Source organism: Symphalangus syndactylus, chromosome 21 (assembly GCF_028878055.3).
Source record: "Symphalangus syndactylus isolate Jambi chromosome 21, NHGRI_mSymSyn1-v2.1_pri, whole genome shotgun sequence".
NCBI classification, from domain to species: domain Eukaryota; kingdom Metazoa; phylum Chordata; class Mammalia; order Primates; family Hylobatidae; genus Symphalangus; species Symphalangus syndactylus.
Genome location: NC_072443.2, coordinates 32,908,224 through 32,921,181, shown reverse-complemented (window position 1 = coordinate 32,921,181; position 12,958 = coordinate 32,908,224). Strand labels below are relative to the sequence as shown.

Sequence of the window (12,958 nt, the reverse complement as noted above, 5' to 3'; positions counted from 1 at the left end):
TCATTTTAATATATTTCTAACAATGTGTTGTCATATGTGACTATATTACCTCTATAAACATGTAAAGAGAAACAATGCCATGAGGGCATAGAAGATAAAGCAATTAATTCTCCCTTGGGGAATTGGAGGAGACCTTCAGGATAGATAATTGAACTAAGACTTGAAGGATGAGTGGAATTTGACAAATGGACAAGGTTGAGAAAGTCATTTCAGGCCAAAGTATGGAAACATGCAAATAAGCCTGAGGAATAGTAAATGTGATTGGGCATTGAGTGCATTAAGGACACAGTCAAGGCCAGTGTACCCTTAAGAGTCCATTGAAGCTGACACCCAGAGCTCTGAACTAGACAGTGCTACGCCTAAGGTCAGGATTCCTTCCAGACCCTGGACCCTGTAGGTGGGGAACAGAGCCTTGAGAGAAAAGAGACAAGGGCTGTGAGGCTGGAAACGAGACCCAGTTCAACAGAGCAGTGCCTTGTTCATAAGACATTCGATCCATAATGCTTCAACAAACCATTGGATTTTCTTTCACTGTCTTGTCACTACTGATCAGAACATTATTGCAGGATATCTAAACTTAAATGCACTCCTTGAACAATTATTCATGAGGGTTTGCTTTCTTGACCCTTCTTTAAGAAATGGAGAATGCTGAATTATTACCCTATGCCAATTGAAGGTTATTTTTATTTACATTTGCCTTAATCGTTTGCTTTCCCATAAAGCCTCAATTTATACCAGTGGACGAAATCACTGTCACTTCCACCTGCCTAACTTCAGCAAGTAAGGTGAGTAATTAATGTAGGATTAAGCAATTTGTGTCATGTTTTAACCATGTGAAGGATAAGCCTTATCAAGGGCCAACTGTCATCATGGTTTATGAGGTTCACGTAGGGAAGCACTAATAGATTTTAACTGCCATTTTATTCTTGTTAGAGTGATACATTTTTATTAGGGATAAGTTAGAAAATAAAATATAAACAAAATTTAAATCACCCATGATCTTCCTGCACATAATAGCCTTTTTAAATAATGTATTTCTTTCCAGTACTTTCTAGGGATATATACATATATATTTTTTGTCTACGGATGTGAATTTGCCTAGAAATATGTTGTATGTATAGTTCCTATATCATTTCTTGTGTTTGCTAAATGTCATGTTACATTATATTCCTCAAATGTCTGTTCTTATGTAGAATTTAAAATTTAGAGAGGAACATTTTTGAACCTTTAGTTAGAGCTTTTCAGTTATATCAGTCACACACAAAAATATGGAACTCTTTATAATTTTAATTATTCACATTTCTTAACAGGCAGATGATGGGATTTATAAACTCAGACAACCTTTACATAAATAGATTTCTGATATGCATAATGTATTTTGTATCTTTGGCATTTCTTTACTATTCACTTTAAATATTAGAACAGTTGTTTCCATGCTGTCTTTTTAGTTTGTGTGTGTGTGTTTTTAATTTGCACTTTCTGCTACTATATCAAGGAATCAGAGACCAATGAACCCAGTAATAAGTTGGAGCTGGTATAGCCGTATAATCCAACTCCCTTCTTTTATAGTAATTTATCTAAGATCACCACATACCTGAATTGCAGAACCAGACTTAGAATCTACCCATTTTATAATAAATTATCACCAGAGTCTGAGAGCAAGATGAAGAAAGGGATTCTTCTGGAGTGGAGAGCAGTAAAAATCACCTGCAAGTAATTTGCCATGGGAAATAGATTGTAACATGTCATTGTAAGTCCTCTGTAATGATAACATTGTCTCATGACTTGAGATTTGACTTAGCCATGAACAAACTAGTATGCTCAACTGTATCATAACTTTACAAAATGATGGTGGTTTATGTGAAGGAAAATGGCAGCTAAAGAGTTTCACTGAGCCCTCAGCACTGTTGTGGAGAGGGTTACTTGACTAGTGGACACTAAGACTATGGAGGATAATGATATGCTTAGGATAACTAGAGTGTCACTTGATGCTCTGCCCCTCAACTCCTCTCCTTCTAATAGTTATTTTTGGTTTCTTACAAAAGAGAGTAGGCTCTAACAAGCAGGCACATGTATTCTATATCTCTTAGCAAATATATTTTTCATTGGCTGCAGTAGCAGCAAGCAAGGGGCAGGAAGCAGGATGTGAATGTGGGTAGGGATGAGGACCAGCCTTGTCTGCAGCAGGCAGCCAAAGGCAAGCGAACCTCTATTGGGAGGAAGTCAGAATGCACAGTATGTTCTCAATTGCTGGGCTTTTTAATCCTCAAAATCAGATTTCTTGACTCAGCACAACTTTGCAGGTATTTATGAATCAAATTCTTAATGAGCCATTGTGGCATTATACATTTGCTAAAGTTGTTTCTAAGCTTTTGATTTTTAAACTTTTTATTAGTAATAAGAAATACCTATTATAATGAGGTTATGAGAGAATTGGTGAACTTAATTATAAATAGGCTATCTACTAAAAAATAAAAACATGTTCTTTGTTATTTAAGGAAAATACCAAAACCCAGAAAATCAGGCTTTTGGGCGATGACTTGAAGCATGAATCTCTTTCGTCCTTTGAGCTTTCAGTGAGCCATAGAGGACAGAAAAGAAACATAGAAGAGACAGACCCTGATGTAGAGTTTATTTCAGAAACGAAAATTGTGAAAAAGTCTATGGAGGAGAAAATGAACTCTCAACAGCAGAGAATTCCAGTAGCTCTGCCAGAAAATGTCAAACTAGCTGAGAGATCCCAGGTATTATTATTGTTTCTTATTCACAAAACAATTCACTCATTCTGGAAATAGCATTTGGTCAAGGTTTTGCTTCAGTTTCACATTTCAAGACACTTTAATTATAAAATATACATTGCAATCTGTGTTTCCCGGACAAGGTCCCAATTTCTAATTTTTTTTTCTGTCTTCTCTCTCTTGAAAGAAAAGTCAGATTGCTAATATTACCAGTGTCTGGAGAGCTCAACCAACTGAAGGGCCCCTGAAGAATGCCCAGGTGGGAAAGGCTTTTAAATTTGTATTTAAGGGAGAGATATTCATGTAGGACAAACCTTTAAACTTCAAGTTTTGCATTCAATGCTTTATAGGAAAAATGCTTAACTAAATCATCCATATTGTTACCCTGTAATCAAGGCTCTGAAAAAACTGGGATATAATGTTAATGTATTACTAAGTGTTGAGAGTCATGTTAACAAATGCACCACTCTAGAATTTTCATGTGTCCAAATGAGTTTATTTCTTTGAAAAGAATCACAACACATTTATTCTTACAGAGTTGCCATTATTTAATTCTTTTTTTTTTTGAGAATTTGCCCTCAGATTCAGCTTATAACAATATTAATGCCTACAATTGAATGGGCATTTACCCTGTGCTAGGTTCAGTGCTGAATGATTATAGACATCATCTCAATAACTTTCATTTTATATCTTTTTAAGCCAAAATTTACTGCCTAGTTTATCTACCTTGTCCATCACATTTGACTTCTAATGCCCTTTTACTATTTCCACAAATTAAATTCAACCTTAAAGAGTAGATATTATTCACCATAGAAAATATTCAAATGAACTGCTATAGGCTCTGAAAGCCATAAACTCATTTAATTAGCAAATATCTGCTGAGTTCTGCCCAGTGTAAGACACTGGGTAGTCATGGTGGGAGTGTAGTCATGGTGGGAGGCAAGATATTTTACACATGATCTTTTCAAAAGGAATTCTTCTTCTTCTTATTTTTTTTTGAGATGGAGTCTCGCTCTGTCACCCAGGCTGGAGTGCAGTGGCGTGATCTCAGCTCACTGCAAGCTTCAAAAGGAATTATTTTGAATAGTAGTTACATTATAGAAATCTCTCACACATTCCTTTATAATATCTTCGGCAAATGGTATACAGACTCTCTGAAAATCTTTAGTAAAAATCCTTACCTCCTAAGGCAGCCTTTCCTTAATACCATTTTTGGGTAGCTCATCCTCTGAAAGTATTTCAAGTCCATTTTCCTATAATTTTGAAATTTTTGCCCAAATCTTTTCTTGAGACTATATGAGCCAAGCTGAATCTGTTTACAACCTACAGAATTTCAGGTTTTTTGTTGATTTGAATTATGTATTTTACTTGAATGTAAAGTTTTATATATTCAGCAGATATTTAACCCTTGCTGTGTTTGAACTCCTGCATGTTATCACTTTATAATCATATCTCTTTTAACTTGGAATTCCAGAAAAACTCATTAGCTGTGCAATTTCAAGATTTAGGATTTGTCAGTTTATTGTATAGATATGTTGCATGCTCTAAAATCATACAGTCCATTGAGAAGTTGGAAGTCTGTCCAAGTGTTAGAGCAAAACATTTTAGACATTAAATACAGGGACTCACTCAATATGCGTGTGTGTTTGTGTGCATGTGTGTGCATAAACATATAATATGTAAAGCTATATGAAGCAATATACACACACTTCATGTAGATATATATACACATATATGTATACATATACCAACGTAAACATAGATGTGTCTGTATATATATATATATATATGTATAATTTTACTATGTGTCATTCAGTATGCCAGTCACAGGAGATTTGGGAATAAAACCACATATGGTTTTTGCCACCATCAAACTTACAGTCTAGTGATAGAGACAGACACCCAATAATTACAGAGACAAATGTCAACTGCTACTATGGCAGTTTTTATGATACAGTAGCATGACTGTTTATAATAAGGGTTTTTGACTCTGGTAGGACAGGAACATCTTCCCAGAAAATAGGTTAACTAGCCTTTTAGGATTGAAATGTAATTACATTGGTAAAAGGGGAGGAAAAGCACTTCTAAGCAATGGGAACAGCATTTGCTAAAGAGGGAATATGGTGAATACAAAGAACTTTAAAAAGACAAGTGATCTATGGCAGGGAAAAGAGATGGAAAGGGACTGTGGTGTGAAGGAGTAGGGCAGGTCCTCTAGGCCAGTCATAAGGGGTTTTGCATTTATCCTATAAGTAATGGGAAACCATTGAAGAGTTTCAAGCAGGGAAGTGACATGACCAGAGTTTTCTTTAGTAAAGATTGCTTTGGCAGAGTATAGAAGAAACGTTAGTAGAGAGCAGAGTTGTTGGGAAAGACAATCTCAGGGGTATAGCCTTTTAGCCTCCACTTTGCTGCATAAGGATGGACCTTGAGCCTGGGACTCTTTCTTACCAAGAGATAAAGAGCACACATGGCTTATGCTGGGTTTATTGCCTTGTGTGGAAGTATCTTTCTCTGTTGCAAGCCCAGTGTATGCTCTTCTGTACTGCTTAAATGTGTGTGTCACATGAAACCTTGGTCAACCCCACTGCTATATCTGTCTTCCTTGGGGAGGGAATACAACATCTGTCTCCTGTAGCAGGAGAAGGATGCATGTAGCCAGTTGCCCAGCATTGGCTGATGGGGGAGCCTGCTGGGCATGGGGGACTGATACACACTTCTGAGGCTGATCTTGCTTTGTCTCTTCTCTATGTGAGTAAAGCATTGTTCCATCTAGTGCCTGACTGCATTGTGTTTTCTTTGGCAACTCCAAAAACCAAGATACTATGGGCAGAAGTTATGAGACTCCCCCTCTGGAACTGATAACCAGTACATGGTATTTCTGTTTCACAGATAATGTTTAACAAAAGTGAATGTGGGCAGAACAGTTAGGAGACTTGACCATGCTCTGATGGAGAGATCACAGTGGTGTAGGCTAGGATGATGGTGATGGAGGTGGTAACACTGCCCTTTCCTGGGGGCAGTCTTTATTGGATATAGAGGGTCATGTAGAGGAAAATGGCAGAATGACTAGAGAATTTTGAGTTCTTTCACCAGGTTGAATGGTGATTCCATTAATTGAAATCGGGAATTGTAGAAGGTGACTGGGCTTGTGGAGAACAGCATGAGTTCAGCTTACATAATTTGAGACTTCTGAGAGGATGTGCCTAGTGAAAAGTCATATACATGAGTCTGGATTTCAGAGGTGAGGTTTAAATAGGAGACAGGGTGGAGCCAAGATGGCCGAATACGAGCAGCTCCAGCCTACAGCTCCCAGCGTGAGTGACGCAGAAGACGGATGATTTCTGCATTTCCATCTGAGATACCGGATTCATGTCACTAGGGAATGCCAGACAGTTGGTGCAGGACAGTGGGTGCAGTGCACTGTGCAGGAGCCGAAGCAGGGCGAGGCATTGCCTCACTCGGGAAGCGCAAGGGGTCAGGGAGTTCCCTTTCCTAGTCAAAGAAAGGGGTGACAGACAGCACCTGGAAAATTGGGTCACTCCCACCCTAATACTGCACTTTTCCAACGGGCTTAAAAAACGGCACACCAGGAGATTATATGCCGTACCTGGCTTGGAGGGTCCTACACCCACGGAGTCTCGCTGATTGCTAGCACAGCAGTCTGAGATCAAACTGCAAGGTGGCAGCAAGGCTGGGGGAGGGGTGCCCGCCATTGTCGAGACTTGATTAGGTAAACAAAACGGCCCCGAAGCTGGAACTGGGTGGAGCCCACCACAGCTCAAGGAGGCCTGCCTGCCTCTGTAGGCTCCACCTCTGGGGGCAGGGCACAGACAAACAAAAAGACAGCAGTAACCTCTGCAGACTTAAATGTCCCTGTCTGACAGCTTTGAAGAGAGTAGTGGTTGTCCCAGCACGCAGCTGGAGATCTGAGAACGGGCAGACTGCCTCCTCAAGTGGGTCCCTAACTGGGAAGCAACCCCCAGTAGGGGCAGACTGACACCTCACACGGCTGGGTACTCCTCTGAGACAAAACTTCTGGAGGAATGATCAGGCAGCAGCATTTGCAGTTCACCAATATCCACTGTACTACAGCCACCGCTGTTCTGCAGCCACCGCTGCTGATACCCAGGCAAACAGGGTCTGGAGTGGACCTCTAGCAAACTCCAACACACCTGCAGCTGAGAGTCCTGTATGTTAGAAGGAAAACTAACAAACAGAAAGGACATCCACACCAAAAACCCATCTGTACGTCACCATCATCAAAGACCAAAAAGCACAAAGATGGGGAAAAGACCAAAGACCATCATCAAAGACCAAAAACCATCAAAGACCATCATCAAAGACCATCATCAAACACCAAAAAAACACAAAGATGGGGAAAAAACAGAGCAGTAAAACTGGAAACTCTAAAAAGCAGAGCGCCTCTCCTCCTCCAAAGGAACGCATCTCCTCACCAGCAACGGGACAAAGCTGGATGGAGAATGACTTTGACGAGTTGAGAGAAGAAGGCTTCAGACGATCAAGCTACTCCAAGCTACAGGAGGAAATTCAAACCAATGGCAAAGAAATTAAAAACTTTGAAAAAAAATTAAACGAATGGATATCTAGAATAACCAATGCAGAGAAGTCCTTAAAGGAGCTGATGGAGCTGAAAGTCAAGGCTTGAGAACTACTTGAAGAATGCAGAAGCCTCAGGAGCCAATGCAATCAACTGGAAGAAAGGGTATCAGTGATGGAAGACGAAATGAATGAAATGAAGCGAGAAGGGAAGTTTAGAGAAAAAAGAATAAAAAGAAACAAACAAAGCCTCCAAGAAATACGGGACTATGTGAAAAGACCAAATCTACGTCTGACTGATGTACCTGAAAGTGACAGGGAGAATGGAACCAAGTTGGAAAACACTCTGCAGGATATTATCCAGGAGAACTTCCCCAGTCTAGCAAGGCAGGCCGACATTCAGATTCAGGAAATACAGAGGACTCCACAAACATACTCCTCGAGACGAGCAACTCCAAGACACATAATTGTCAGATTCACCAAAGTTGAAATGAAGGAAAAAATGTTAAGGGCAGCCAGAGAGAAAGGTCGGGTTACCCACAAAGGGAAGCCCATCAGACTGACAGCTGATCTCTTGGCAGAAACTCTACAAGCCAGAAGAGAGTGGGGGCCAATATTCAACATTCTTAAAGAGAAGAATTTTCAACCCAGAATTTCATATCCAGCCAAACTAAGCTTGATAAGTGAAGGAGAAATAAAATACTTTACAGACAAGCAAATGCTGAGAGATTTTGTCACCACCAGGCCTGCCCTAAAAGAGCTCCTGAAGGAAGCACTAAACATAGAAAGGAACAACTGGTACTAGCCACTGCAAAAACTTGCCAAAATGTAAAGACCATCAAGGCTAGGAAGAAACTGCATCAACTAACGAGCAAAATAACCAGCTAACATCATAATGACAGGATCATATTCACACATAACAATATTAACCTTAAATGTAAACAGGCTAAATGCTCCAATTAAAAGACACAGACTGGCAAATTGGATAAAGAGTCAAGACCCATCAGTGTGCTGTATTCAGGAAACCCATCTCACGTGCAGAGACACACATAGGCTCAAAATAAAGGGATGGAGGAAGATCTACCAAGCAAATGGAAAACAAAAAAAGGCAGGGGTTGCAATCCTAGTCTCTGATAAAACAGACTTTAAACCAACAAAGATCAAAAGAGACAAAGAAGGCCATTACATAATGGTAAAGGGATCAATTCAACAAGAAGAGCTAACTATCCTAAATATATATGCACCCAATACAGGAGCACCCAGATTCAGAAAGCAAGTCCTTAGTGACCTACAAAGAGACTTAGACTCCCACACAATAATAATGGGAGACTTTAACACTCCACTGTCAACATTAGACAGATCAATGAGACAGAAAGTTAACAAGGATACCCCGGAATTGAACTCAGCTCTGCACCAAGTGGACTTAATAGATATCTACAGAACTCTCCACCCCAAATCAACAGAATATAGATTTTTTTCAGCACCACACCACACCTATTCCAAAATTGACCACATAGTTGGAAGTAAAGCTCTCCTCAGCAAATGTAAAAGAACAGAAATTATAACAAACTGTCTCTCAGACCACAGTGCAGTCAAACTAGAACTTAGGATTAAGAAACTCACTCAAAACCGCTCAACTACATGGAAACTGAACAACCTGCTCCTGAATGCCTACTGGGTACATAACGAAATGAAGGCAGAAATAAAGATGTTCTTTGAAACCAATGAGAACAAAGACACAACATAGCAGAATCTCTGGGACACATTCAAAGCAGTGTGTAGAGGGAAATTTATAGCACTAAATGCCCACAAGAGAAAGCAGGAAAGATCCAAAATTGACACCCTAACATCACAATTAAAGAACTAGAAAAGCAAGAGCAAACACATTCAAAAGCTAGCAGAAGGCAAGAAATAACTAAAATCAGAGCAGAACTGAAGGAAATAGAGAAACAAAAAACCCTTCAAAAAATTAATGAATCCAGGAGCTGGTTTTTTGAAAAGATCAACAAAATTGATAGACCGCTAGCAAGACTAATAAAGAAGAAAAGAGAGAAGAATCAAATAGACACAATAAAAAATGATGAGGGGGATATCACCACCAATCCCACAGAAATACAAACTACCATCAGAGAATACTACAAACACCTCTATACAAATAAACTAGAAAATCTAGAAGAAATGGATAAATTCCTCGACATATACACCCTCCCAAGACTAAACCAGGAAGAAGCTGAATCTCTGAATAGACCAGCAACAGCCTCTGAAATTATGGCGATAATCAATAGCTTACTAACCAAAAAAAGTCCAGGACCAGATGGATTCATAGCCGAATTCTACCAGAGGTACAAGGAGGAGCTGGTACCATTCCTTCTGAAACTATTCCAATCAATAGAAAAAGAGGGAATACTCCCTAACTCATTTTATGAGGCCAGCATCATCCAGATACCAAAGTCTGGCAGAGACACAACCAAAAAAGAGAATTTTAGACCAATATCCTTGATGAACATTGATGCAAAAATCCTCAATAAAATACTGGCAAACCAAGTCCAGCAGCACATCAAAAAGCTTATCCACCATGATTAAGTGGGCTTCATCCCTGGGATGCAAGGCTGGTTCAACATAAGCAAATCAATAAATGTAATCCAGCATATAAACAGAACCAAAGACAAAAACCACATGATTATCTCAATAGATGCAGAAAAGGCCTTTGACAAAATTCAACAACCCTTCATGCTAAAAACTCTCAATAAATTAGGTATTGATGGGACATATCTCAAGATAATAAGAGCTATCTATGACATACCCACAGCCAATATCATACTAAATGGGCAAAAACTGGAAGCATTCCCTTTGAAAACTGGCACAAGACAGAGATGCCCTCTCTCACCACTCCTATTCAACATAGTGTTGGAAGTTCTGGCCAGGGCAATCAGGCAGGAGAAGGAAATAAAGGGTATTCAGTTAGGAAAAGAGGAAGTCAAATTGTCCCTGTTTGCAGATGACATGATTTTATATCTAGAAAACCCCATTGTCTCAGCCCCAAATCTGCTTAAGCTGATAAGCAACTTCAGCAAAGTCTCAGGATACAAAATCAATGTACAAAAATCACAAGCATTCTTATACACCAATAACAGACAAACAGAGAGCCAAATCATGAGTGAACTCCCATTCACAATTGCTTCAAAGAGAATAAAATATCTAGGAATCCAACTTACAAGGGATGTGAAGGACATCTTCAAGGAGAACTACAAACCACTGCTCAATGAAATAAAAGAGGATACAAACAAATGGAAAAACATTCCATGCTCATGGGTAGGAAGAATCAATATCGTGAAAATGGCCATACTGCCCAAGGTAATTTATAGATTCAATGCCATCCCCATCAAGCTACCAATGACTTTCTTCACAAAACTGGAAAAAACTACTTTAAAGTTCATGTGGAACCAAAAAAGAGCCCACAAGGCCAAGTCAATCCTAAGCCAAAAGAACAAAGCTGGAGTCATCACCCTACCTGACTTCAAACTATACTACAAGGCTACAGTAACCAAAACAGCATGGTACTGGTACCAAAACAGAGACACAGATCAATGGAACAGAACAGAGCCCTCAGAAATAATGCCGCATATCTACAACCATCTGATCTTTGACAAACCTGACAAAAACAAGCTATGGGGAAAGGATTCCCTATTTAATAAATGGTGCTGGGAAAACTGGCTAGCCATATGTAGAAAGCTGAAACTGGATCCCTTCCTTACACCTTATACAAAAATTAATTCAAGATGGATTAAAGACTTACATGTTAGACCTAAAACCATAAAAACCCTAGAAGAAAACCTAGGCAATACCATTCAGGACATAGGCATGGGCAAGGACTTTATGTCTAAAACACCAAAAGCAATGGCAACAAAAGCCAAAATTGACAAATGGGATCTAATCAAACTAAAGAGCTTCTGCACAGCAGAAGAAACTACCATCAGAGTGAACAGGCAACCTACAAAATGGGAGAAAGTTTTCACAACATACTCATCTGACAAAGGGCTAATATCCAGAATCTACAATGAACTCAAACAAATTTACAAGAAAAAAACAACCCCATCAAAAAGTGGGCGAAGGACATGAACAGACACTTCTCAAAAGAAGACTTTTATGCAGCCAAAAAACACATGAAAAAATGCTCATCATCACTGGCCATCAGAGAAATGCAAATCAAAACCACAATGAGATACCATCTCACACCAGTTAGAATGGCAATCATTAAAAAGTCAGGAAACAACAGGTGCTGGAGAGGATGTGGAGAAATAGGAACACTTTTACACTGTTGGTGGGACTGTAAACTAGTCCAACCATTGTGGAAGTCAGTGTGGTGATTCCTCAGGGATCTAGAACTAGAAATACCATTTGACCCAGCCATCCCATTACTGGGTATATACCCAAAGGACTATAAATCATGCTGCTATAAAGACACATGCACACGTATGTTTACTGCGGCACTATTCACAATAGCAAAGACTTGGAACCAACCCAAATGTCCAACAATGATAGACTGGATTAAGAAAATGTGGCACATATACACCATGGAATACTATGCAGCCATAAAAAATGATGAGTTCATGTCATTTGTAGGGACATGGATGAAACTGGAAACCATCATTCTCAGCAAACTATCGCAAGGACAAAAAACCAAACACCGCATGTTCTCACTCATAGGTGGGAATTGAACAATGAGAACACATGGACACAGGAAGGGGAACATCACACACCGGGGATTGTTGTGGGATGTTACGGGGAGGGGGGAGGGATAGCATTAGGAGATATACCTAATGCTAAGTGACGAGTTAATGGGTGCAACGCACCAACATGGCACATGTATACATATTTAACAAACCTGCACATTGTGCACATGTACCCTAAAATTTAAAGCATAAGAATAATAAAATTAAAAATAAAAGATACCCATCAAAAATAAATAGGAGACAGTCTTGTGAGGTATTTACATACCTAAGGATGAGTGAGGTTGCATGGGTAAGAAGAAAAGAAGGACTAGACAGAAGCTTGAGGAATTTTAGCATTTTGTGGCTAGCTTTGAGAGTATAGGTGTGCACAGAGATTGTGAAGGAATTGCCAGAGCAGTAAGAGAAGAAACCAGGAATTTATTATTTCATTAAAACCAAAATGGGGGAAAACGGTGATTTGAAGAAAGACTGTCACGAAAGCCAAATTCTGTTGAGAAGCCAACTCAACTGGCTAAAGGCCTAAAAATTGTCTGTTGACTTAATGATTTAGAGGTAAGAGGGATGATCTCAGCAATATTTTTGTTGTTGGAGTAGAAAGGGTAGAAACAGAGTATAGATTCGTACAAAAGTAATTGCTGTTTTTGCCATTAAAAGTAATGAATTTACTGCTAAGTGGAAGATGAAGAAATGGAGACAGATTGCATATCAGCTCTTAGAAAGATAAGCTAATTTCCCAGGTGTGGTGGTGGGCACCTGTAATCTCAGCTGTTCTGGAGACTGAGGTAGGATAATTGCTTGAAACTGGAAGGTGGAGATTGCAGTGAGCCGAGATCACACCACTGCACTCCAGCCTGGGTGAAAGAGCGAAACTCCATCTCAAAATAAATAAAAAGAAAAAGAAAGATAAGCTAATTTCACTCCAGAAGA

The 12,958-nt window shown here is 39.4% G+C and overlaps 1 protein-coding gene across 2 annotated transcripts in view; it reads left to right on the top strand.

Moving 5' to 3' along the window:
• The window catches only part of MORC1 (MORC family CW-type zinc finger 1), a 180,141-nt gene that overhangs the window by 124,168 nt on the left and 43,015 nt on the right, over positions 1–12,958 (top strand). For both annotated transcript variants that reach the window (XM_055259777.2, XM_055259776.2), the window contains exons 18-20: positions 723–785; positions 2,499–2,744; positions 2,926–2,997. In XM_055259777.2, coding sequence (XP_055115752.1) covers positions 723–785; positions 2,499–2,744; positions 2,926–2,997 — 381 coding nt within the window. The remainder of the gene's footprint in view (positions 1–722; positions 786–2,498; positions 2,745–2,925; positions 2,998–12,958) is intronic.